Here is a 27,987-nt window from a genome sequence, read left to right on the forward strand (position 1 = left end):
GGGGGGGTTTGACTCCCGGTTCTGCTGTTTCCAGCCAGGTATGACCCCGGCAAGACACTTACTGTTTTTTGTGCCTTCTTGGCACTTCCATCCATGAAATGAGTAAACAGCAGAACCTCCCCGGCTGCCGTCAGGGTTAAGTGGGTGGGTCTGCATGCTTGGCACAGAGGAAATACCAGTGAGGGTAAATATCATTACTTTTGCCCTGAGGTGACCTGACCTACTGTTTCCTTCTAGAACCCGAGCTCTCTGCATTAGGCCACCTGTTTCTCGTGAGAACAGTTATTTCTGTGAGACGCTGGGCTGGTCAAATTCTACAAAACGGATGTAATAAATTCTGACTCATGCACTTTGAGGCCACACCTCCCGGGTTTGAGTTCTGGCTCTAGCACTGACTATGGGGCCTCAGAAGCTTCTGAACCTCTCCTTTTTTCTCATCTATAAGGTGGAAACAATAATACTACTTATCACATAGGGTTATTGTAAAGATAAATGAGATGATGTATGGGAAGCACTTAGAATAGCCGCTGCCACACTGCAAATGCTCGCTACCTTTTAGCTACTTCTCCTCGGACTATTTTCCTTGACCTGCCATTTTGCTGAAGATAATTAAGGCCAAGGATAAATTATAATCCACCTAAGAGAATGCAAACTTGAGGCAGGAGAACTACCGTAAGTATGACGAATGCAGGAGATGCTAGACAAATCAAAACGATGCTTTCAATCTGTGTGTCACCTCTATAAATTCTGTGGGTACCTTCCAGAAATAACACACTTGTAGTTAAAATAATCCTTGTTTAATAATTCTTAGGAATGTCAAGAAAGTGCTTGGCTCTTTCAGAAAAGAGAAAGCACTGCAAAAAAACTCACTCAACTTTCACGAGTGAGACCATCAGAATCCTCAGATCATAAGCAACACAGAAGAATCTTCAACAGGAAAGGTCAGTGCAGCCCCAGACAGGGCTGGCCCCAGAATGACAGGCCAGGGACTCGGAGATTTACTCTGTGCGTTTTTTGGTTTACATATATAATATGGAAGGTGGGAAAATAAAGGAGTGTATTTTTGTAGTGTTATATTTACTTCTGTGTGTGTGATAATTTCCATGTTTTAATTTGTAGTTAAAAGGCCAGAATATAGAGTATAGACTTATTGTTACAATTATTTTCTCGATAGTTAAGGAAAGTATACTTCACTGTTCCGGTGAAAAGCTCTAACAAGCAATATGAACAAAGAATCAAGATCCTGTCAAATCTCATTTTGTTTTGCCTTGCTTAATCGAAATACAAACGACAGCATTTGTGAATTTTATAAAAGTATCTTGCAGAGCTAATCAAGAGAGTAATTTTTCAAAACAATTATTAGAATAAACCGCAAACAGCGACTATGGTACATTTTGAATATTGTACCAAATGAATTCTTTTTCTAATGATGCCTATTGTAACTGCTTTGTTAACAACAGGCAAAAACAGAATAAAACTAAACAACAACCAAACACCTCAAGATCGTTCCGGGAACGTACCTTCCCTGGCTGTGTACTCGTTATCCTCAATCACTCGAGCAAGGCCAAAATCTGCGATTTTGCACATGAGGGACTCGGAGACCAGGACGTTAGCGGCTCGTAGGTCCCTGTGGATGTAGTTCTTCCTCTCAATGTACGCCATTCCCTCCGCGATCTGCAAACAGAAGAAGGCTCTCCTTTAGACGTGCCGTTTAGGCCCCTATAGGGACGTAAGGAGGAACACCAGAAAGCTTCTGAGCTCCTGGAATCCTTTCACGTACGATATTCTGATCGTTCACATCTTTAAAACAGTGGGGAAATTACAATCGCCATTTTGAGTCCTTTCTGAAATAGCTGCCCCCAAACCTCCAACGATGGTAATCACTCTCAACATGGTTATTTAAATAGCTATACGTCTCAGCCTTTTTTTAAATGCGTGGAGACTTTTTTTCAGTTCCTACTAAATCCCTGCATGTAGATACACAGATGTTTGTGTCCCAGTTTTTCAAACGAGGAAAGAGAGCCAGGGAAGTATCGCGCTAACACAAATGCATTACTGGGGTGTCAAGAACAGGCTGTCCCTGGTCAGCGGCATCCGTGCTGTTGGGTCAGTCGACTGCCCACAGGACCCGGGCTCTAAGCTCTCTCTGCACAGTCCCTCCAGGATGAGAGAAAGAGTCACCCAGACAGAAAGCTGACAGCAGGAGAGAAGCAAGGACAAAATGATAAAACAGGGGAGGTGAAACTGCTACTCATCGCTTCCTAGGAAATCGGGTTTTTAAGGAACCAAAATAGGATTATTAAGGAAAACATTACCAAATTATAAAGATAAGAATCAAGAAGGAAGGAAGAAAGGTAGGAAGGAAGGAAGGAAGGAAGGGAAGGAGGGAGGGAGGGAGGAACCAAGTAGCTGTATCTGGTGAGCAGTTAGAGGGAAAACTAATTAGGATTGTGTCACACAGGAATGAACGTATTCTGCGGATTCTACCTTGAATTCCAGGCGGCTCAGCGTGGGGGACCTGAGTACTCCCACACCCCATCCTCAACAGCAACCTCCTGGCTCAGTCAAACGCCGCCGTTTCAGCCAGGCCCTGTGGCTTAGCAAAAGCTTTCTAGCTCCTTACTACGGGGGATGCTTCTCCTGACCTCCGCCTGGAACGCCTTGCTTCCCCTCTCGGCCAATCACTAGGCTTCCTTCTGGTCAGAGGGCCTTCCCTGAACTCCTCTTGGATAATTTCACTCCACACCCACCATCAACGGTCAATTTGTACAAAAACCATTTGCACCTACTGACCATGGTTTTGCCATTATTTTGATGCTGTTTAAGGTGCTTACTGCTCTCCTGCCATCCAGACAGCAAACACCACCAGGGAGAAGCCACCTTACGTCTTTTCTGTTCTCACTTGTATCTACTGGAAGCTTCAGCCATGTCATTCCCCTCTTCTCAGAGCCGAAGAAAGTTCTTTGGTAAATGTGCTGGGTTTTTAATATTACCAGGATGCTATGTTGTTTGCTCTCTGCTGCAGGAATTTGCCAGATGCTATTTCTGTGGCCAGAAAATCTGCCATATAATAATCAGAATACACCAGCTCAGTCCCGAAGTCCTGGCAGACCAGGGGCTCGCCTGTGACTCGCCCCAAAGAGTCTTGAGCAGATAAAATCATAAATCCGAAAGAATAGAAGAGGTCTGAGCATCTTCTTTGGTAGAAACGACAGTTTGATAATGTACACCTTGACTATGACCAAGAATAACGTGTGTGGCGCGCAGGCTGGGCCGGTAGAGTGGAGAAGACCCAGGCCACGCGACACTTGCTGAGTGGACTCGGGGTCCAGCCCCTGCCTGGACGGCTGGGCCAGCCTCACACAGCATCCCTTGACAGGAATACTTTAATCCTTTGGGCAAGTCCACCCAGGTCACTCCCTGCATAAAACTAGCCTCCAGACCACGTCTGAACCCCTTAGCGCTGCTTCCAAGGCCCTGGGTGACTGGTCCATCATACTCCACCTCCCACCACTGCCTCCCTCCAGGATCCTGGCTCCTGCAGCCCCTGTCGTGGGGCAGTTCATCCCGCAGGTCTCAGGGGAGACGGCCCTCCCGCTGAGACGCCTTCCCTGACCCTCCTTCTCCTCCAGTGTGTGTGTCCCAGGGCCCCCTGCTCCTCACCTGTTTACCTGGGCATCGCAGGAATGTAAACCCCTTAGGGCACACTCCTGTTCTTGAGCCCGTATGTAACATTCCAATGATTCTAGACAAACTGGGCCAGGAACCGGGAAGAGCCGAAGCTGGCCGCGATCCCAACATGTCCACATGCTGCAACTACTGAAGCCCGCGCGCCTAGAGCCCGTGCTCCGCAGCAAGAGAAGCCGCCGCAATGAGAAGCCCGCGCACCGCAACGAAGAGTAGCCCCCGCTCGTCACAACCAGAGAAAGCCTGGGCGCAGCAACGAAGAATCAATCAATCAGTCAATCAATCAATCAATCAATCCTGGGAACTTGTGGGTAAGGCTTTTATCACACTCACCCGAGTTCTGCATTTACACAAACCCGAATGCATTTTTTAACATGATTCTCTGAAATAATAACAGACTTGCAGCAAGCCCAGCTTAGTTTGGCTTTCTTTTCCACGTCAGAGTGCTTTAAGGGGCTCATATTCCAAACAATAATAATAGCGTTCACCAAGACCAAGTTTCGAAACAACAGCGCTTGCCAAGTGGAATAAACAATAGATATGAGAGCAAAATAAAAGCTTTCGGATAGGGCTGGTTTTGAGGTCAAAAAAGACTAAAATTCTCTTCTTGGGGCTTCCCTGGTGGCGCAGTGGTTGAGAGTCTGCCTGCTAATGCAGGGGACACGGGTTCGAGCCCTGGTCTGGGGGGATCCCACATGCCACGGAGCGGCTGGGCCCGTGAGCCACAATTGCTGAGCCTGCGCGTCTGGAGCCTGTGCCCCGCGACGGGAGGGGCCGCGATAGAGAAAGGCCCGCGCACCGCGATGAAGAGCGGTCCCCGCACCGCGATGAAGAGTGGCCCCCGCTTGCCGCAACTGGAGAAAGCCCTCGCACGAACCGAAGACCCAACACAGCCAAAAATAAATAAATAAATAAATAAGAAAATCCTTTAAAAAAAAAAAAGAAAATACAAAATTAAAAATTTGTAAATCTAAAAAATTAAAAAAAAAAAAAAAAAAAAGACTAAAATTCTCTTCTTATATAAAAAGTATTATTTCCTGGTCTATATGTATTTTTCTTTCTTGGTTTCTTTCTTTCTTTTTAAAACCTTAATCTTTTTTTTTTTTTTTTTTTTTTGGTTGTTGTATTTACTTTGGCTAAAGTAAATCCAACTCTATTTCTCTGTTTCGCAACAGCAGGAAGAAATCAGAGACCACTTTGGCTAATGGAATCTAGGATCAGCTTTGCTTGCACGAATATGTCCTTGCTCCTCCAGGCCACTTAGTCTAACCATTGTCAGCATTGCAGAAAGAGCTGTTGCATAAATGCAGCTCCCCCAGGCTCAGCCATCCTCGGGGACCCGGGGAGAGGTGGGCGCTCGCCTCCTACTTTCTTTTTAACTAAATTATAGTTGACTTACAATGTTTCAGGTGTAGAGCAAAGTGATTCAGTTATACATAGGTATATGTGTATTCTTTTTCAGGTTCTTTTCCATCACAGGTTATTACAAGATACTGAGTATAGCTCCCTGTGCTCTACAGTCGGTCCTTGTTGTTTATCTACTTTATATATAGTAGTGTATATCCGTTAATCCCATTAGCTCAGAAAGGCTGATCTGTGAAGGAGTTACGTGGAGTCGCTCAGGTTTGGTGAGGACACAGTCTGATTCAGGAGATTGCTTTGTGCCCACAGATATTTCAGTTAGATGATGATGGTAATAGGTAGGTGGGTGATTGATAGGTAGGTAGGTGGCTGATTGATAGATAGGTAGGTAGATATATAGATGGATAGTTAGACATTAATAACCACTACTTCTCCCACCACTAATGGAGCACTTTTTATGTACCAGATACTATTTTACATCCATTAAACCCAATTCACGTTTCATTCGAATAACAAATCTATCTGGTAAGTTTTATTTCCATTGTACACATGCAAATGAAGCTTAAAGAGGTACAAGAACCTGCTGAAAGCCAGGAGGGAAGGAGAGAGCCAGGACTGACAGCCAGGAGTGTCTGACCACCAGATCACATTCCAGAATGTTCCATCAGCAAGAGAGCTCATAACTAGATGCTTCTGGAACTCAAATTTTTCATCGAGAGAATACTATTTAACTGAGAAGAGAGAAAAATGCTTTTGAAGTTTCCTCCTGGAATTCATTGCTGTTAAGCCCAAATTTCACCTCTCAGAAAAGCTGCCACAAACCTTCCCCAGGCAGAGCTCAGGATACCCATCTCAGGAAGGACATACAAGCTTGGTTTGGGTTGTCTTTGTCTAGAACAGGGTTTCTCAACCTTTTTCCATTATCATCTCCTAAGGAGAAATTTTTAATTAAATTAAAAATTTAAAATTAAATACAAAGAAATAAGATTTTGTCAGGTAGGTGTGAGCTCTGGAGGGCCACAGACTATCATAATACCTAAGATTTTCCCATCTGCCAAGAACTAATTTTCACTCCCTTGGGGGCAACTTGCCCCATTTTGAATTCTTGGTCTAGAAGAAGCTAAACTGAGCAAAGAAGGTATAAAGCCCATTTTGCTCTATGACTCAAAAGAGAGAAATAAGATGGATGATGATCTATTCTTGGCTTGAATGAGGTTAAGGCTCTGTCAGAATGAAAATAACCAGGCTAAAATTAAGCAGGAAAATATTCTTTCATTCAAATAGCCCTACATATTGCAAAAGAAGCAATAAATGTCTTTCCCTTCGGAAATTTGATGGGGCTGAAAGGAAATTACTTTCCTAGGGTCACACCACAGGTTAGGGCAATGGTTTGGAAGTGACTTCAATTTCCCTTCTGTGCATTTAGCCGTTAAATGAAGTTTACACCCTTACACCAGTATTTCTTAACTCTGGCTGTGTACCAGGCATCTTATCTTAACCCGGCTCATACCTAAACCTGCATCTCTAGGAGTGAGGCCTCCCTAGGTGGTTGTGACCTGCAGTCTGGGTGGAGAATGGCCCTTGTCCCTTACCACCTTCTGGGAGCTTGATTCTGACCCTGATTTATTTGATCAGAACCTGGATTCTAACAAGCTCTCTGGGTGATCTGCATGCACACCGAACTTGGAGAAGAACTGCGTTAGATCCAATGCTTTTCAACTTCAGCTATTTTAGGATTTAAAGTTCTAGACGGATTGGAATGAAATCTCGGTCTCAACATCACGAGTAGATGGACTGTTGTCCTCCTAATGCTGGGGAAAGGAATTCCCCAACAACTCAGCTGAAGAAAAAGAAGGAGCAAGATGGGCAGAGCCAGAAGGGAAAAGCCCAGGCAGGGAGATGGGGGTGTCATGCTGAAGCTGGGGTGGTGGCGGGCCAGATAACGGGGGTGCGGGCTAGTCCTAGTACATCAGCAGCTCAGAATGTGCGTCCTGAGCCTCTGTTTTTCTTGTAACTAAGGGAGAAGGACTCCAGCCTTACAGCTCAGAGGCAGGGAATCCGGAACCTCTTCCTCCACATCATGGTTCTGGGGCCGGGCCACTACTTAGAGGGCTTAGGAAACTGATTTAATCTTTCAGCTTTAAATCATCTGAGGGGATTCTCTACCTCTTGGGCCATGCCAGCATCACGCCAGCATCAGGCTCAGTGATGCACAAACATGAGAAAACCTTGACTTTCTAAACCACCTGCCAGCACTAAAGAAGAACTAAAAATGTCTCGTCTCCATGTGCTAATTTCCAACTCTGTATTAGAGAGTCTGTGTGTGAAGCTACTGGGCATTTGAAGTAAAAAAACACCCCTATTACCTAAAACGAGAATAATCATACAAGGAGATAACTTGAGTAATGTGTCTGTACTCCTGGATTAAAGCTACCTGATTCAGGGTTACATGTGCTTGTCATTTCTTGAGCTCTTCAGCCCAAATACCGTGGCGGGCGTACATTTCCTAGTTCCTCTTTTTGTACCTTCAGTGGAAACATACAGTGACATGTTCCCTGTTTGATGTTTCTATGTGTGTGTGTGTGTGTGTGTGTGTGTGCATGTGTGCGTGTACACACATGCACTGCTGCCCTGGGAGGACAGAGAGGAACTACTAGGCAAGCGAGTGACCCACTGGGATCCCAACCTGAGCCAGTAACAGCGGCTTCTGGTGAAATCCCAGGCATCTAGTACCCAGTGAAAGTTCTAGGCACAGAGGAGATATTAAAAATGATGCTTCCTGGGCTTCCCTGGTGGCGCAGTGGTTGAGAATCTGCCTGCCAAGGCAGGGGACACGGGTTCGAGCCCTGGTCCGGGAAGATCCCACATGCCGCAGAGCAGCTAAGCCCATGTGCCACAACTACTGAGCCTGCGCTCTAGAGCCCGCGAGCCACAGCTACTGATCCCACGTGCCACAACTACTGAAGCCCGCGTGCCTAGAGCCCGTGCTCCACAACAAGAGAAGCCACTGCAATGAGAAGCCCGCGCACCGCAATGAAGAGTGGCCCCCGCTCACCGCAGCTAGAGAAAGCCTGCGCGCAGCAACGAAGACCCAACACAGCCAAAAATAAATAAATAAATTTTTTTTAAAAAAAATGATGCTTTCTGAGTGAGAGGCCAACCTCATCTTGTCAGGTGCGAAATAAGCCGCCCCCCAGCCCCATGGCCATCCTCCAGGGAGGCCTTTCAAATGTGCTGTGAGAAGGAAAGGCGTGACCTTCGGGCGCCCGCCAATCAGCTTCCCAGCCAGGGACCTGAAGGGCTGGAAACACACGTGTGACCACAGAGGACACTCTGACCCCAAATACTGGGGATCCTGCCTCTCCCACTGCTGGTGTGAAGGCGACGCGCCAACCCCCCCACAGACGCACCCTCAGGGGCCCACAGGCACTGCCTCCTCCAAGGGGAAGAGACCCAGCCTCACCGGTTGGTGGGTGCACGGCATCCGTCCCCGGCATCTGAGATCCCCGGCATCTGAGACCCCCAGCTGGTGGGGCATCTCGGAGGACCACCACGGACACTCCCTCTCTATGGCAGTGTTGCCAGTGTGTGTCTATTTTTCAGTACGTCAGTATCCACACACGTGATTTTACACCCACCCACATGCATACACACCACGCAGATACATACAAACTTCTGGGACGTTTTCAGAACCCAACATTTCATAAAGCATTATCCTTCTGCTTCCTCTGCCTATCATTTTCTACCCAACCCCCCGACACGCACACTTACATATGCACACACTTATGATGGGCAGGGTGGCGACAGAACGCAAAATGCTTTGCAGATGAATGTTTCCTGGGGTATGAGGTCAGAAACGTTAGATCAGAACAAAGTTTCCAGAAGCACCTGAGGTGAGCATACTCCTTTATATTCCCTCTCCAATATCCACGTTTAAGTAGAAAGTCTGTGTTCCCGTTCCCCAGATGAGGAGGAGACCCTGGGAGCGGCCTCTGCAGACATCTACACGCACCCCTGCCCGCACTGCCCTGAGGAAGGCAACCCAGGACCCTCCTCTCTGGTCATCAAATACATTTACTGAGAAGGGAGTTGCCAGGGACCATCTGGGGCTCGCAGGATGGCGATGCTTGGGGCAGGATATACCTAACACCAATACCCGTTGAGTATATACAAGACAGACTTACTTTATGTGGAATACAATGCTGGAGAAGAAATCTCAATCAAGTTTTACAGACCAAGGCAGACTCAAATAATCCTCCTTGCAAGTGACCTTCCCTGCTAGCAATGGCTACAGAGGTCACGCATCTTTTTCTGTTTTTCCCAGAAACCCAATCAATGCTGTGAGCCCGGCATCCCACCCAGCCTGCCCCAGCCTCCAGCAGGCTCCCTCCGTCCGGGGCTGAGGCTCTGAGCCACAAGCCTGTTCCCACGCATGCGATCAGTGCGCGGACCGCACAGGTGTCACCAAGGACCACGAAGGAAGCTCTGGACACACAATGGAGTGTTTGCACGGATGACCTCGCCGTGTGAGTCTTGCTTTAGGGTTCTGTGTTCACCCAAATTCCTACCGCTGTTCTGAGAAACGGGCAAGTAACAGGCTATCTTGCTTAGTGAGTGATTTTTAAAATTTTAATGAGAAGAACCCACATGTGAGTCAGACGAGGGAGGGAATAAAGGAATAAAGGAACCTAATTGAGGGACTCGATGTGATCTCTCAAGCAAAGCTAAAATCTGCCCCAGGAAATTCCAGCCTGAATGAGAAACTGGAACCGAAAACCCAGTCTGTCTTAGAATTGGCCGGTTGGAAAACATTTGTCACTTAGACAAGCAGTGAGAGAGATTGAACAAGAAACCTGCCAGAAAGCAGGAAAGACTAAATTTTGGGTTTCCTGTGGCTATACCTGTTCCATTAGGCATTGCTTGCCTCACTCTTTAGATACGTATTTCCTTCCTACACTTGGGGAAAGTAGAATTCAAATAATTAATTACTTTCAAAAGCCTTAGGAAGCTTACAAAATAATAATAATGCTAATATTAATAAGTTGGAACCAAACAAATGGGTTAAACCTACAGTCTCTCTGATGGGGTCTCAAGCCTCTCTGAAGGGTCCTCTCTATCACCCCTGGGGTCAATCCCAAACTGACCTAAAAAGACCATTTAATTACAACACAAAAATAAAATGTAAAAAAAACCAGGGAGTTTAGTGAGAACACACCTCCTCGGTACTCCAAATACGATAGCATTTGTTTTGTAGTACGTGGTAGTTTCTATAGATGTACTTTTCTATCTATTAATATTCATTGATCCTCCATACTGGATCCCTACACTCTTTAATCCATAATTTGGATAGAGGAAGGGATGGCATAGAGCTCATTCCTTGCTATGTTTGGAGGTCAAATTTCCAGGTATGTTTTAGCTTTACTGGGTTATTAAAATATTCTTCTTTACTCCTCTTTTCCAAGTAAAACTTCTAAGAAATAATGGAGTTTATTGCTTTGATGATGATGGTGGTGATGATGGTGATACTGATGATGGTGGTGATGGTGGTGATGATGGTGGTACTGATGATGATGATGATGGTGGTGATGATGGTGGTACTGATGATGGTGGTGATGGTGGTGATGATAAGGGTGATGATGATGAGGAGGAGGAGGACGATGACAGCTGCCATGTACTGGCTGCTTACCCTGCCCAGGCATCTTGCCAGGCATTTATAATCCCTAAAACAAGCCTATGAAAGTAGCCAATATTCATAGTAAAGATGAGAAAGCTGAGTCTCGGAGAAGTAAAAATTTTTCCTAGATAGACTTGGATTTGAATCCAAATCTGGCTGGTCCCACCTCCTGTGCTCTTAACTATTTATCTATACTAGCTTCTTCCTTTAAAAAGAGCTACAAACAGTAGAATGTTTGCAAGCTGACATCAGGAAAAAGGAGAGAAAGGAGAAATAATAACTAGATCATTTAAAAAGTGGCCATGTTAAAGTCTGCAATCTGTAATACCTTCATAGCTGAAAGATGAGGGCAGAGCTTGACACGTACAAACTTAGGGCTGGAGAAGTTTTTGTGACAGACCAAAATTCAATCAATCCAAAAGCATGCAAGGCCCCATAGAGCCTCAGTGTGGCATGAGTTCCACATAGAAAACTGCACTGAATAACCACATTTAAACCAGCAAGTTTCCATGAAAGAGATTTACCTTCATTAGCAGCAAAGGAAGAACCATTTGTCAACTAATTCTCATAGACTTTCTCTTGCAAAAACTTATTGGACCAGTTCATATCCATTAGGATGGCTATTATAGAAACAAACAAAGAAACAAACAAAACAAAAAAACAAAAAACCAGAAAATAAACAGTGTTGTTGAGGAAGTGGAGAAATTAGCACCCTTGTGCACTGCTGGTGGGAATGTAAAACGGTGCAGCCACTGTGGAAACCAGAATGAGCGCTCCTCAAAAAATTCAACATCTTCTTTAAAAAAAAAAAAAAAAAAAAAAAAAAAAAAAAAAAATTCAACATCGGATTACCATGTGACCTATCAATTCCACCACTGGGTATATACCCCAAACAACTGAAAGTAGACACTTGTACAATATCTAACTGATATTTGTACACCCCTGTTCATAGGAGCATTATTCACAAAAGCAGAAAGTGGAAACAACTCAAGTGTCCATCAATGGATGAATAAAAAAACCAAAATGTTTGGTCTATGCGAGCAATGGCATATTATTCAGCCATAAAAAGGAATGGAATTCTAACACAGGCTACAACATCGATGAACTTTAAGGACAATATGCTAAGAGAAATAAGCCAGTCGCAAAAGGGCAAATACTGTATGATTCCACTCATACGAGGTACTTAGAGTATCAGATTCACAGAGACAGACAGTAGAATGGTGGTTGCCAAGGGCTGGTGGGAGGGAGGATGGGGAGTTAATGGGTACACAGTGTCAGTTCTGCAAGATGAAAAGGGTTCTGGAGATGCTGGTGGTGATGACCGCACAACAACATGAATGTACTTCATGCCACCGAACTGGGCACTTAAAAATGGATGAAATGTATGTTATGTGTATTCTATCACAATTGAAAAATAAAACTGGGAGCTTCCAGCTGTAGGGAAGCAGGAGCAGAGGTGGTAAAGGCTGCTGGCCACAGGGAGAGCGGGCAGTGCCCATCACCCACCCCTGCGCAGTGTGCTGACGACCAAGGAAACGCTTCGGCAGCTTGTGGTGGCACCCTGGATGGGGACGCCCATGCACACCTGGGGGACCAAACCACACTAGGCAGCGGTCAAGGCTCCTCCCGCATCACTTCCGCCCCGGGCCGCTCCTCAGTCTACCCTCAAATAAACCTGGCCTTGACGTGAACACACAATTAGGGATTAGAAGGAAGTAGACCAATGATGCCTCAGAAGACAGCTGGACAGTTGTGACTGTGGATCAGAGACTTACAATGAGTCATCTTGGATTTTATACAAAACGGGGGCAAGTTTCTTCTCAAAATCTCAAGTTTTCCACTCTGCAAAGTGGCGATAAGAATAGCATCAACCTGGTAGAGTCCAGATGAGACTGAAAAGGAGAATGCAAGGCTGCTCAGTGCATGATGGAGATGAATGATCACTATGACTAATATTAATACCACTACTATTCATAACGAGAAGACCCACATCCAGACCTGGTTCATCATGGTGAACTGACAGAAGGGCTGCTCTCTTAGAGCCGAGGGGCTGTAGGTGGGAGGCTGCCCAGAGGCGCCCGAATGCAGCCTCAGGCACACTGCTTCCCCGCTGCTGAGTGGCTGTCGCCACCCTTAGGAGAAGCTGGACCCAGACTCTGCATCCGCTGACGGGGCTCCCTGATACCAGTTGCCTGAGGTTGTAAAGGGATGCCCTGTCGGGGATCACCCACCGCCAGTCAGGGAAGGGACTCCCCACTCTGTACCCCCAGGACAGGGCAGTCAAGAACCTACACTAAGATTAGAAATCTCCTTTGCTTACTCTCCCCTCTTCTGCATCAATTTCACTGCTACTACTGTCATCTAGATGACCTACCCCTGGATATCCCTGGTGGTCCAGTGGCTAAGACTAAGTGCTCCCAATGAAGGGGGTCCTGGGTATGATCCCTGGTCAGGGAACTAGACCCCGCATGCATGCTGCAACTAAGAGTTCACATGCTGCAACTAAAGATCTGCGTGCCGCAACAAAGACCCGGTGCAGCCAAATAAATAAATAAATAAATATTTAGATGACCCACCCCTGATCTGCAGCTAACGAACCATGCTTATCACCCTGGAAGGAGAAGAAGGAAGCAGAACGTTCTCAACTTATGCCAGGGATGGAGAAACAAGAGAAAAGCCATTGGCACTTCTGTCCAGTCTTTTGTAGGAGAGAGGATGTGTGATGGCCAGATCAGAGCTGCCTCCGAGGAGGAATGTGGCCCGACTGGGTGCACCCCACACACCTGCAGCTGACGAACAAGTCACTGGGCACAAACATGCAATTCTGCTCGCTGAAAACAAGCTGTGACTGTCAAGTGACTCAGAAACATTCCTACTCTGATCTCTTATCTGGCTACTGGGGCCTAAGGACATACACGCAGAAAGTAAAGTTTTGTCCACAGAAACGTTTTGTATTGTTACTTACATTAGTGAAAAAGTAGAGATTCCCCAAATGTTCGTCTATCAGGGAATGGTAAGGAAATCACGATACAGTCACAGGAATAGAATATTATATTGTAATAGGTACATACATGTTTATGGAGAGTTTTCAATAAAATGAAAAACTGTAACATTCAGTTCAATAGGTACAAAACAGCACATACGGTACAAACCTAACGTGTAATGAAAAGAATAATTAGAAAGGATGGATAATGATGAACTAATAACAAAAAATGGGTAAAAAGCTTAAAGAAACAGTTCCCAGAAAAATCAACTGCAAACAAAGAAGAAATATAGGAAAAGATGCATGACCTCATCTATATTAAATAAACACAAATTACAGCAAGGAAATACGGAAGTTTGACCTATCAGACTGGATTAGAGAGAGTTAAGACGTTTTAGGGGCTTCCCTGGTGACACAGTGGTTAAGAATCCGCCTGCCAATGCAGGGGACATGGGTTCGAGCCCTGGTCTGGGAAGATCCCACATGCCGTGGAACAACTAAGCCCGTGCACCACAACTACTGAGCCTGCGCTCTAGAGCCCACGAGCCACAACTACTGAGCCTGCGTGCCACAACTACTGAGCCTGCGCTCTAGAGCCCACGAGCTACAACTACTGAAGCCTGTGAGCCACAACTACTGAAGCCTGTGCGCCACAACTACTGAGCCTGAGCTCTAGAGCCAGTGCGCCACAACTCCTGAGCCGGCGCTCTAGAGCCCGCGAGCCACAACTACTGAAGCCCACAAGCCACAACTACTGAAGCCGCGCGCCTAGAGCCCGTGCTCCACAACAAGAGAAGCCACCGCAGTGAGAAGCCCATGCACCGCAATGAAGAGTAGCCCCCGCTCGCCGCAACTAGAGAAAGCCTGCACGCAGCAATGAAGACCCAACACAGCCAAAACTAACTAAATAAAATTTTTTTTAAAAAGGGGTCTTAGAGCAGCACTCTGGCTGCTGTGTGACAGACGGGCTCTGGAAGAAGCAGAGCTGAAGCCCAAGGCTAGTTAGGCAGCTACAAGGTCATTCATCCTGAGAGTGTTCGACTTGGGTCAGAGTGACAGCGGGGAAGGAGTTGGGGGCCTCTCAGCTCGCGCCCCGATTCCAAGCCCAGGCCCCGCAGTGAAGTCCCTGGCCCCCCGGGACATGTCCAGCTGGGTGTCCCACACTTCAATCCCCACAGCAAAACCGACCCCCGCGCCCCCCAATCCCGGCGCCCACGCCCATTCAGACACCGGGCGTCGCCCTCGCTTTCCGCTCCTGCACACCTGCGGTGGGCGGGGCTCCGTTCGCCCCCCCCCCCAGGGACTCCGGGCTCCAGCCCCGCTCCCTCCGCGGCACGGCTGTGCCCGGGGCGACGCAGGGCGTGCGGAGCTCGGCGCATCGCCTTCCGGCTTAGACGTTCACGGGCCCCCGTGACGCCCAGGACGAGGAGCAACCCGCCCGCGTTCGCGGCTGGGCTCCCACACCCGCCTCCTGGGCAACGCGGGGCAGCCTCCGGGTGGGAGGTTCGGTCCTCCCCGGACTCAGCCTCTTCAGGTTTCGGGCCCCCGGGCCAAAGTGCTCTTTGGTTTGCGGGCACGGGGGTGGGGAGGAGGCCGGGGCGCTGAGAAATCTAACTCTGATGGAAAAGCTCCAGGATGGTTCGTGCCCACGTCACGGTGTTCCCTTTAAAGACGAGCTTGGATGGAGCGCAGACACGCCCCTGCCCCCTCCTTCCACCTTTCGGGGTCTCAGGTTTACAGAGCACAGCAGACCAAACCACAGTCAGCAGCAGCAGAGTACCTTCGGAGCAGAGCACCTGTGGTTTCCACAGCGAGCACGGGGCCGGGGTGGGGGGGGGGAGGTCAGAGGCCACTGGGGAGGCCCAAGGGCACGTGACAGTAAATGCAAACAGCACCCACGGATTTCTCAAAGGTAAAGTAAAACTCCCGAGAGATCATCTGCTGAGCATAATCATTTTTCGCTTTTCTCCAATATGTACATCTCTTCGGTTACCTACAAATCACTTAACTGCTCCTCCCGCGGAACCCAGGGGCTGGCAATGCTTCCGGCTTTCCTTAACGTCCGTGTCTAGCTCTCAGGGTCCCTGCTGCCACCCCCCCCCCGTTACCCCTCTCCTGTGCCCTTACGCACCACGTTCCCTCAGCCAGAGCCGCCTCCCCACATCCGCCCCTGCCCAGCCTCGCAGGCCTAACGCTGTCTGCCAGGCTCCCCGCTCAGGAGGCCTCCCCTCCTGCCGTTCCCGCCCCGCTTGGGTTCCACGCTGCTCCTCGGGCCCTGAAGGCAGCCCGAAGCGCGGCCCGCTCAGCCCCGGCCACGGCCCCAGCGTGCTGCCCGCTGCCGACCTGCTACTTCCCCTCCTCCTGCAGCAAGCCATCAGCTCCCTGACACGGGGATGCGCCTTGCTCACCCCAGCCCTGGCGCACGCCTGGCTGAGCGCAGCACACGCTGTGGTGAAAAGGGGGGGTACCGAGGGGCTGAGGGGAGCACGGGGAGTGCGAGCGACGTGCTTAAGACAAAGAGCAACTGAATTGACTCTGCAGCCCCCCTCCAGTGCGTTCACGTCCACGTTTAAAAATAAGCAGCTGGTAATGAGCCCTGCCCGCTCCTAAACTACTTTGATTTGATTCTAGCCTTGCAGGCTTCCAAGATGAGTATTTGAAGAGGAAATTATTTTGTGACTTATAGGCATGCTGACCAGAAATTGCCGCGCCTGGATAAAATCATTCCCAGATAAGAGGCAGAGCTGGCACGTAGACCAGAAGTCCCACCACCTCCCCCTGGACATGAGCTGAAAGCTTCCTATTGGTGCTAGAAAGGTTTCCAGTCAAAATTAAAGCAAGAATAACTTCTTCTGCCTTTTCTGCTATGTTAAACAACCAGTCGTGGTTCTTCTGCTTAAATATGCCAGACACCCCAGCCGCCTAACAGAAAAAAAAATGTTCCTGTTTTACGCTATTTTATTTTATTTTTTAATTAATTAATTAATTTTTGGCTGCATTGTGTCTTCGTTGCTGCGCGCGGGCTTTCTCTAGTTGCAGCGAGCTGGGGCTACTCTTCCTTGCAGTGCGCAGGCTTCTCATTGTGGTGGCTTCTCTTGTTGTGGGGCACAGGCTCTAGGTGTGCGGGCTTCAGTAGTTGTGGCTTGCAGGCTCAGTAGTTGTGGCTCGTGGGCTCTAGAGCACAGGTTCAGTAGTTGTGGCACACGGGCTTAGTTGCTCCACGGCATGTGGGATCTTCCAGGACCAGGGCTCGAACCCGTGTCCCCTGCACTGGCAGGCAGATTCTTAACCACTGCGCCACCAGGGAAGCCCTTCACGCTATTTTTAAATGACAGCTTCCTATTCTTCCAACTTTTTCAGAAGGAAGCTGCGTATGATCAGTTTTTCAATGCTGACAGTAACTCTACTTTCATTTGTCCATCTTGTAAGTTTTCATGGCTGAAGTTTAAGTCTCAGACATAAAATTCATTATTCAGAAAAGATAATAGAGGATTTACGTGCCCGTCACCTGGGTACTACATTTGTATGATGTATTCATATTCCTTTGTTTAGAGTAATGTCAAAATCTTATATCAGCATCCTCTGAATATACTCAGAAGCATTCATTTTAACTTTTGGGTGATAATTGACACAGATATTCTAAGTAGGAGGAGATTTTCTTAGTCGTAGAACATCAGAGCCGAGGCAACAGGAAAGCTGACTGGTGACCCCCTCTCACAGAGGAGGACCCCGGGGCCAAAGGGATGATTCTCCCCAGGCTGGAGCAGGTTTTCCAACTCTCAGCTCAATGCTTTCTCCACCATTAACATCATCAATAGCTCCATTCACAAAATGACACTGATACTTCTCATATTGTGTAGAAAGAGAGAACCACTGTGTCTGTAAGACGGTTTACATTGGAAATGGCTTCCAAGCAGTGGTTCCTCAATGACACACAGCGAGGGACCACCGTGTCCTGATGGCCGTGTGACCCCTCAGCAGGGCGGACCCGGCTCAGACGATTTTGTGGAATTAACTGTCTCTGCAGTGCTGGCCACTTCCCCTGGAGGAGGGTCTTGTGGTTGAAAGAAGAGCCGAGAACGTGGGGCCTCCCTAGAGTCACGTATGAGAATTCCCGTGTAAAGAGGGGAGATCAAATATGAGGTGGAGAGGGGACCCAGCCTCCCGGATGAAACGCAAACCAAGTCTGTCACCTGAGTTTCCAAGTGCCACTGAACCCGATCCGGTGTTTCGATGTGATTCTCCCTCCAGCTTAGCTAGATTAAATGTGATGACACTATTAATTAGGGGTTAATACCAATAAAGGTTTTGAAAATAACGTAGTTGCTTCATTATGATATTATTTGTGGGTGGGGGAGGTATGGAGGGGAGCCTTGAGCTGGACAATGAGATCCTAACTTATCTTTTAGATTCTTTACAAAGAGACAGAATGAGGAGACCCACTCATGGGCAAGTACTCCAGAAACTTCCCCAGAACAGCCCCCTCCAGACACTTCAGACCCCATTTACCACCAACAGACTGGTGGGTTCCAACTTGGAGTTATTACAAGGGATCCCCAGTCTATATGCTGTTTTCTTGGTCAGTAGATACCGTAATGAGGGCGGACCCAGAAGCTCTTATGTCAAAGGCCTTTGTACTAAACTGGCTGAGAATCACATGATGGTAGACTGAGGTATCCTACCTGCCTTGCTTTCCCAATTTCCAACTTAAATGTGGCTTAAACTTTAACACTAGGGGGCAAACTGTATCTTGAGCATGATCACTTTGTGATAGAAAAATCTACATCTTGGTAATAGAGATTTTGGGGGGAAAAATGCTAAATATATTATTAATTCTGATAATCAAAATCCTTAAAAGGGGAAAATGCATGTCAGCATAGTGTCAGGTGCAAAATCATCACAGGGGCAACTCGGCTCACGGAATGACAGTGGGGTGCAGAGGAAAGAGCAGTTATTTACAGTCAGAGGAACCAGGATGGAGCCCAGCAATTCTACCCACTTGTCTGTAACCTTGGGCAAGTCCAAGGTAAAATGTATTAAAATGTATCCTCATCTGTAAAATGTATTAAATAACAACATAAATGCTTTCAAGCTTGTTGGGCTCAAATTTAATGATGGAAGCAGAAGTGTTTTATTATCTAGAAAGAGTTAAAGAAATGTTACTTGCTGCCATGATTATAACAACAACTTTGATTCTCCCGTTTTTATTACAGTTTTACTCACACCTAACTGTCCATTTCGTTTTTGGTACTTTTTATACGTCAGGGATGTTGCCTCCAGAGACCAAGAAATGCTTTGATTCCCTGGCCTGAATTACAACATGACTTATCTGACTTCCATATTGCAACTGTGAATTTTCCACTTCTTTTTCCTCTCCGTTTGACAAGTCTACGATTCCATTTCTGCCTTTGCTGAAGGGAATTCCCACAGATTTCATCCCCTCCTCTTTTCAAGTTCATTTTTCTTCTCTCACATGAGGCAAGGGCTGGAAGGGAATTAGGCAAAGTCTCTCTGCTCTGAAGTTATCAAACTTTCTTTGCCAAGGGGGCATTTTCCTACTTCAGCGCAAAAAGGCCAAGATGGCTTCATTTAATACAAGAAGGAAAGCACTGGATAGAGCTGATTTAGTTGGGATTTCTTAATCTCCATTAAGTGAAGAGGAAGGCGGGTGTGGCCTGAGACATGGCTTGCGGGGTGTGGATTATACTGGAGCTCCGAAAAGCCTTTCAGAACTCATCCTGAGACAGGAAGTGATGAAATCAGCTCTCACATGAACGATCACGAGCCCTCACCTCCTTCCTGTCTCGATGGGCCCTCAGGGAGAATAGGGAGGGGAAAGGAGCATGGGGAAGTAGGTGGTGGGGAGAGGGAAGAAGAGGCCAGAGGAGAGTCTGGGAAAAGTCCCAGCGCTGCCCCTCACATACCCCTCCCCCCTCCCATCTCCCCCGTTTCCTTATTCTTCTGGAGCTGGGAGTCAGTCAACTGGTTTATTTCTACTCTCAGTCTCCCATTGTGAAAACCTGCTGCATTTAACTACAGTTTCTTGTGCACACTCAGTTTCCCAAATCTCTGATGCTATTGACAATGCAAATGGAAAAAGGGAAGTGTAAACGTATTTTACAGGCTACTAATTGTTAGCGTTCAAACACCACATGGACTCACCAATTCTTCTGCTTTACCCTATTTCCACTCTAAATAGTCAAGTGGAGAAAAGGGGTAGGAAAGGCTGGATTATTAGGTATCCGGGTGTCCTGTATCCCCCCCCTTTTTTTTTTTTTTTTTTTTTGCCGCACCACGCATGTGGAATCTTAGTTCCCCCACCAGGGATGGAACCCACGCCCCCTGCATTGGAAGCACGGAGACTTAACCACTGGACCGCCAGGGAAGTTCCTGTCCTGTATCACCTTGAGCCAGCTTTATTCATATTTACTATTCTTGAGTTATTTATTCACTATGGGAAACCTACAATGTTAATTACTGGCACATGATGGAGAGGAAAAGGAGAAAAAATTCAGAGATGACTTTCTTTGTATAGAGATCATTTCAGAAAGGCACATGAAGACGGAGGGGTGCTGGTTACTGCCAGTCATAAAGGGAACAGGCGGTATCCCAGCGGGATGGGGCAGCGGGCACGGTTAACTGGGAGCAGGTGTGTGTGGTATATGGTCTCAGACTGAGACCGGGGCGCACAGGTCCCACCCTCGTTGCCAAGGTGCAGGCCCCTCCAATATTATAATAAGAAAAGCCACAAGCAGATGAAACAGATGATAATTAAGGGGCAGCAGGTCTCATGCGCTCCCCCTTGAGGGAAGTGCTGGGGAAGAGTCTGGGCAAGGTTTGCACCGTGAACAAAGATGGACTCGAAAGCACACGGATCCCGTTGTAAAGACCATGAGACACTCAACACTCCTGCACTTAGAACTAGATGTTGTACCCGGCGGTCACTGCTGGGAAAGCCAGCCTGAGCCAGGTAAGCAAGAGCACCATCCCGTGAGCTGGCTTTGGTACTCTGGCTTGGATGGTGACCAGTGGCAGTGACCTTGATTACACCCGGTCCCTCCCGGGACCTACAACCTGAAAGTCATGGTCAGTGCCAGGCTCTGTGATAACTGACTTGGCGAGTTACAAAGGTTTAGAAAGCAACCTTTCCCCCCACCTCATTTCTGTTAGAAAAAGTTAACCTTTGCAGTAATAGGAGTAATTTAAAAGTTAAAGACTAGAGATGGAGGCCTTGACTTGGACCTTAAAACCTCCGAAGATGTCAAGGTACTATGAGATAAGCTATACAAAATCAAATACAAAATGCCCACATGACAAGATGAAGTCCTACTCAGGTGTAGTACACGCCCCGACATGCTAATTTCCACCCTACAGAACGGTAGGCACAGATCAGACCCTTAGGGCTGGGGCGGGGGTGACCACTCAGGCCTCCAGGCCACGTGCACCTCTCCTCCACATCCCTGTCAGCCCCTTTCCCTTTCAGGAGCCTTTACAACCCCCTCTCAATGCCCTCATCCAACAGGGCGAGCGGAGGGCCTCGTTCATCGGTGCCAAGAGGGACCCAAGCTTTGACCTTAACCCTCGACACATCTCCTTGAAGCAGCAATGACCACGCGCCTCGGACAAGCGAATACACCGACCCAAGGAGGCAAAGGCCCTCCTGACAGTGGCTACCGAGTGGCCGAGCCTCAGCACCAGCTCCAGTCGAGGACACTGGGCTCCGGCTCTGCCCCCGACACTCTGCTGCACAGCATGTGTTCTGGGTCTTCCTCAAAGCGCTTTACCCGTGGACTAACCCATTCCTTCAGCCTCATCTTCCCAAGAAGGCCTTATCAATTTCCCAAGTTTTAAAAGAGGGTCTGAGGAAGAAATGGGCATAAGAAATGAAGACCATAACGACCCCCCTTTCCCAGAACTTCTAGAAACCTCTCATGCTCCTTTGGGCTTTATGGTATGTGGTCTTCCCAGCAGGAACCACCCATGACCAGTATCAAGAGACAAGCAAATTGCTGAACATGACTGACGGACACAACAAAACCCTGAAAAGTCAGTAGCTGGCAACATGCAAATGTGCATTTCCTTGCGATGCCAGGCACAGGGCTGGGTTTCTGGGTAACTTCCCTCTTCTCTTAAATACACTTCAGAAAACATCATGTGGTTCCAAACTAAACAAATTTGCAACTTTTAGGCTAGTACTAGAAATGCTATAAATGAGTATTTCTCAGAATCCTAAAGACACACCCAACAAGAAGGAGTGAAAGGGGGTGGAGAGGGAAGGAAGACAGTTCCTCTGTTTTGGGGAACACTGAGGACTTAAAAGCATCAGTACTTTAGGTCAGTAACTTAAACACCACAGATGCATCACTTAGAAGGTGCTGTGCTTACACCCCGTGGAGTTCTTCTCCAAAATGCACACAAAGTGATCAGCTCAGTGGTGCTGCTTCTATCTCTCACGCAGAAATGAATACAAGTATAAAGAGGTGGACCTGGGTCAGAGACAAGGGCGTCCAAGTCAACACGCGACACGTGCACACACACATTCTAAAGGAAACACCCATCGCCGCCTCCAAAGACACGTCCTTTGGGAGATCTTTTTGTTATCACCGCTACTGGGAAACACAACGCAAAGGTCTTCTCCCTGGAAGTACAATTCCATCCCGAGTCTGAAGCAGGGAGGCTTTGCAAATTTACAGCGTGCCGGGTTTTTCATACTTCACCTGAGCAGAGAAGTCAATCAGCTTTGGAAGCAGCACTTTGCCCCCTTCGTCACTCTTCAGGAAATCCAGCAAACTGCCTGTTGACAGAGGAAGGGATCGTTAGTGTAGTTCAAACACACAAGAAAAAAATCCAAACAGAATTCAAAAGATCATTCCTACTGGCAGGGCAGGGCGGGGCGAGGGGGACCACGCAAAATGACTGCTTTGTAAATCTGTGTGGTCACAGCGCCTTTTCCTGACGTGGGTCAAACCCAGTCCCCTTTAACCTGTCTCCTTTGACCTGATGTGAAATGTACATGAGCTCCAGGTAAGAAAAGGTGACGGTGGATGCTGCTTTCTCGCTACTGAGCACTTCGTAGCTGCGGCCACGGTACACGTCCTGCAGCACCTGATCTCCAGAGCTTCTCTGGCACAGAAACCAGCCAGTCGGCCTGCCTGTGTCCACAGCAGCCGCTCAGCTGGGCTACTGCCCTCCGTGTCCAGCACGGATCTCAGCCACGCCCCAGGCGCCCAATGAGCATTTGATGAACCAACTGCGCTCTGGAGGAAAGTGAGACCTTACTTAAAGGGGCGCGTGCCCACAGGCAAAGTCTCCTGCTCCCTGGGGCTTCATCTCTAAAACACGACCTGCTTCTTCTTCTAGAACTTATGGTGCCAACCTGAGGGTAGGCTTGGGCAAGTTCTGTACCTCGTCCGAGTCCCTGTCAAGAGAGGGCAGGTCCCAGGAGATCTATCAGAGTCCGCGGGAGGACAGGTTTAAAGCACGTGCCAGGGAGCTGGCAGGTAGTAAGCGCTCAATTAATCCACAACAAACACTGCTATATTTAAAATGGATAACCTACTGTACAAGGTTACAATGGATACAAGGACCTACTGCATAGCACAGGGAACTTTGCTCCATATTACGTAACCACCTAAATGGGAAAAGAATTGGAAAAAGAATAGATATGTGTATATGTACAATATAACTGAATCACTTTGCTGTATACCTGAAACTAACACAACATTATTAATCAACTATGTTCCAATATAAAATTAAAAGTTAAAAAAAATAAAAAATTTTTTAAAAATCCACAACTCAGAACAGTGGTACTTAGCCCTCAGACTGCTGGGAAGATTGAGTGAGATCCCCCAGGGAAGACGTCAAGAGCAGTCTGACATATAGTAATTGCTCAATACAAGGTAGGCACTGTTATCCGGAGAAACTCATGTTTACATTTATGATTAAGAAATATTATTAGTTAATTAACCCAACAAGTATCTACTGAACTGCTGCTTAAATGTCTGACCCTGAGCCTGGTTTCTGGGTTGTAGCAACCTAAGCCACAGGCAATAGGGCTTTTTTAAAAACAATGTTCTTTATTGGAACGACTCTGGGGGACTAATATTCTGAAATATTAACATATATTAAATAAGAAAATGTAATAATCATCTATCTAACCTATTCAGCTATGACATACACTATAATCTCCATTCTGCAGGAGACCACTGTTAATTCTGGATTATGGCTTATGTGTCTTTTCTTCCTTCATTCCTTCCGAAGATTCTTTAGAAATCACTTAGCAGTTTATTAGTATTTCTACTGAACTGGAGGCAGAAGGGTGGTGGTTCCAGATCCTTCATCTGAAGGTGACAACAATGGGAGAAAAGCTGGTGGCTCGAACCCTCTTCCTCAGGGATTCTGTGATGACACAGGAATTTGACCTTGACAGGCTTTAAAAATATTTACATTTTGAAGTGACACCCTGAACATTTAGGTGACGCTAAAGAGGAAATGGAACTGGTTTTGAAATTTTGAGAACTCACATTTTGAACCCATAACAATAATACTCTTATTTGATATCCATATTTACTTATTTGACAGATACTTCCTGGGGGCTGACTAGGTATGGGGTGCGACTCTTGGAGCTAATGTGTACATGGAGACAAGTGCAGAGAAACTAGGAAGACGACAGATTCATTTTATCACAGGTGACTTCCACTGACGTGGTTTATGAAAAGGCTTCAGTCTCCTATGTGTGCGGATGCTTTGGTAGGGAGCCTGCTGTTTTACAATTGGAAGTATCTGCGTCTTCTCGGACGCTTAGGTGTTTTCCTTTTTGAGGGTCCGGCCTCCGCAAGCACGGGTGCCGGTGGGTGGCGCTCACCCTTGGCCATGTACTCGGTGATGATGTAGATGGGCTCCTCCTTGGTGACCACGGCGTACAGCCGTACCAGCTTGTCATGCTGCAGGGTCTTCATGAGGTTGGCCTCTTCCAGGAACGCTTGCACAGACATCGTGCCCGGCTTCAGGGTTTTTACAGCCACTTTGGTACTGTTGTTATAGTAACCTAGGGAGAGAAAAGAAGGGAGGCCGTGATTTATCAACAACTTCATGCATACTTAGAAGAATATTTAGTTATAGACAGAAAAAACTCCTATGAACTCTACAGTGTTAACATTATCTAAAACCTGTTTATGTAACATTAGGGGCAGCTGAGTAAAGGGTAGATGGGAATTCTCTGTACTATCTTTACCAAAAAACCCCTAGAATGATTCTGAAATCAAAAGGTTTTTTTATAAAACAATGGTAAAATAAAGCTCCATATATGCACTGCACCATTTTCTCTAATTAATAAAATGCTCTTTATCCAAGACCAAAACACCACACACACCAAAGCTCTATATACTCCTACGTACACACAAATCCTGACAATGGTATGGAAGAAAATACACCAAAATACACCGAGGACTGGCTTAATTATGGGTGATTTAAATTTTGTTCACCATACCTTTAACTCTTTACCAAATTTCCTGCAATGAATATGCATTATTTTTATAATCAGAAAAGAAAAAGCTTTGCACTTGGAAAAAATTTACTAACTTTAAAGTACAAACAATACGCTAGAGTCAAATAAACATTTCCCAAAGTTTTCAAAGAGAACTGGATTCTGCGTGAACGAAGGGCTCTGGGCTGAACTGTCCGGGGACCACGGCCCGCCCCACCCGCTGTGCCAGGAGATGCAGTGGGAGTGCGGACAGTCCATCAGGGAAGATGCCTGTTCGAGTCGATTAACTGCAGCATTTCCCACACTTGCTTGACCCCGGAACACTTCTTCATGTACCTTTTCACACCCCACAGAACGTACTTTGGGAAATACTGCCTACTTAATCTAGTTCCCCCAGGGCACCGCTTTTCTGGGACCTGCCTCAATGATGTGCTTACTTTCAAGCTTGATTTTTCTCCTGGGAAAGCTTTTTCTCAGTGGTTGGGAAAGCTTTTTCTCAGTTTGTAAAGCAGAAGTAGAGATAATCCCATGCCCCTTTCCTTTCCTTTCTGTTTCCATAGTTCTCGAAGGGTAAGATGTGACAAAGTGAGAGAGTGGCATGGACATATATACACTACCAAAGGTAAAATAGATAGTTAGTGGGAAGCAACCGCATAGCACAGGGAGATCAGCTCTGTGCTTTGTGACCACCTAGAGGTGTGGGATAGGGAGGGCGGGAGGGAGGGAGATGCAAGAGGGAAGAGATATGGGAACATATGTATATGTATAACTGATTCACTTTGTTATAAAGCAGAAACTAACACACCATTGTAAAGCAATTATACTCCAATAAAGATGTTAAAAAAAAAAAAAGAAGTAAAAAAAGGGTGAGGAGGGAGGGAGTGGCAGCTGGTCACCACCACGAGTCATCCTGCAGGTCACCTCTACTTGGTGGGTTACAGCCTGATAGCACCTGCCCCAAGAAAGACACAAGTCTAAGGAACGGTGATGTGAAAATGTCCAGTCCCTTTTCAGGTCACACGATTATTAGCATATACACAGCTTACGCTCAGTGAAAATCAACAATGGTGGTTGGTCTTCGGGTGGCAGAATTTGGGGCAGCTTTGACTTTCTTTTGTTCTTTTTTATTTTGATTAAATTTGTGAATGAGTATGTATCTTTTTTTTTTTTTTTTACAAAAGGAATTATTTTTAAAAAGAAAAGGAAGTATGTTTCTACTTCCACACCTTCCAATGGGTAAAAAAAAGTATTAGTTTACAGCTAACAGTCAACTCTAGTTAGTGATTTTTCTTCTTATCATTAATACTGCTTTTTCTGCTAAAACTTTTCCTTTTATATTCTCCTTTGATTTGTACTTAGTAGTAGCTTTCCATGCCTTACAGAAAAATGAAGAATGCAGTATATAAAATAAAGTAAGCGTGGGAACACATGATAAGACAGTAATATAAAGCTGACAAAATATTGTCCTAGGTCATTATCAAAAGCCACAACCTACACAAAATAATGGAATTATGAATATATTAAATTGATTTCCATCTCCATGCATAATTACTAACAGTACGACCTTTCATGGCTGTAAAGAGTAAATTGAAAGTAAATCCCACCAACAAAAGTCCTTTTAATATTACATTTGCATCAAAAAGGTTCCATTATAATTTGTTTAAGAGTTCATAAATAGGTCTTCATTTACATCGATATATCTGTGGCAAAGTACAGCAAGGCGTAACAAGAAAATATACCCTCTTTGATATATAAAACTGACAAAGGACTAGTGTCCAGAATATATAAAGAATTCCTATAAATCAATAAGAAAAATAGAAAAATAGGCAAAAGCTTGGATGGGCATTTTAAAAAGAAGAAATTCTAATGACTAACAAACTTGTGAAAGAAACTCAATCTAATCAGTAATCAGCGAAATGCAAATAAAGCCACAGGGAGAAACAACCACCCAGCAAGACAAAAATGACAAAGTCTGACAATCTTGAGTGCTGGTAAGTGCCGGCCCCTTGGCAGGGGAGCTGGCGCAGTTCCTGCAGGTCCTTTCCTGGGCTCTTTTCTGAGCATCAGTGAAATTCAGTCGTAAAGCTTCTGTCTCCAACAATATCCTCAAGGTCCCTCGAAGGATGTAGACAGAGCAGACTCCTTTCTAGTGCAGTTGTGTTGAGTGACCACCCACCCGGGCTGTGCCGACCTGGGGCCCACATCTACCCAGTACCACTGTGCTGTCAGGAAATGGAACACTGCCGACCCTTGTACGTTGCTGGTGAGAGTCTAACCCGGACGAGAGCTTTGGAAATTAAGTCGGCAGCATTTCGTGGAGTTGAAGATCTTCACGGTTGAAGATCACACCTGTGATCCCGCAAATCCACTCCTGATCATCTAGAGAAACTCATGTACCCTCGCACCAACCAGCACAAAGATGTTCCCAGTAGCCTTGTTCATAGTAGCCAAAACGTGGGAGCGACTCCAATGCCATCAATAAATAGTGAGAAATAGGTAGGATTCCTTTACATAAAGTTCAAAACCCGGCAAAACTAAACTATAGTGTGCACACACACCTCCATATTCAAAAATAGCAGAACTACAAAGAAAAGTCAGGAAATTATGGCAAAGTCAGAACAGCAGCTGCCTTCGGGGGACAGGCGGGGTTGTGACCGGCAGGGGGTGAGTGGGCGCTTCGGGCTGCGACCTCAGTGGTCATCACGCAGGTTTTCATGTTGTCATTAGCTATGAAATCCAGCATTTGCGTGCTCTGCACTTTTCTGTCTGCTTGTTACATCCCGTAGCAACCAAAGA

General features: G+C 46.6%; 1 protein-coding gene across 4 annotated transcripts in view; it reads right to left on the minus strand.

The window, feature by feature from the left end:
• Nucleotides 1–27,987, minus strand: part of LYN (LYN proto-oncogene, Src family tyrosine kinase) — a 110,787-nt gene that overhangs the window by 9,340 nt on the left and 73,460 nt on the right. For all 4 annotated transcript variants that reach the window (XM_057531687.1, XM_057531685.1, XM_007168593.3 and 1 more), the window contains 3 exons: nt 24,571–24,753; nt 22,424–22,500; nt 1,521–1,674 (listed from right to left, as the gene is read on the minus strand). In XM_057531687.1, the coding sequence (XP_057387670.1) occupies nt 1,521–1,674; nt 22,424–22,500; nt 24,571–24,753 (414 nt within the window). The remainder of the gene's footprint in view (nt 1–1,520; nt 1,675–22,423; nt 22,501–24,570; nt 24,754–27,987) is intronic.

The sequence above is a fragment of the Balaenoptera acutorostrata genome, chromosome 17 (assembly GCF_949987535.1).
Source record: "Balaenoptera acutorostrata chromosome 17, mBalAcu1.1, whole genome shotgun sequence".
NCBI classification, from domain to species: domain Eukaryota; kingdom Metazoa; phylum Chordata; class Mammalia; order Artiodactyla; family Balaenopteridae; genus Balaenoptera; species Balaenoptera acutorostrata.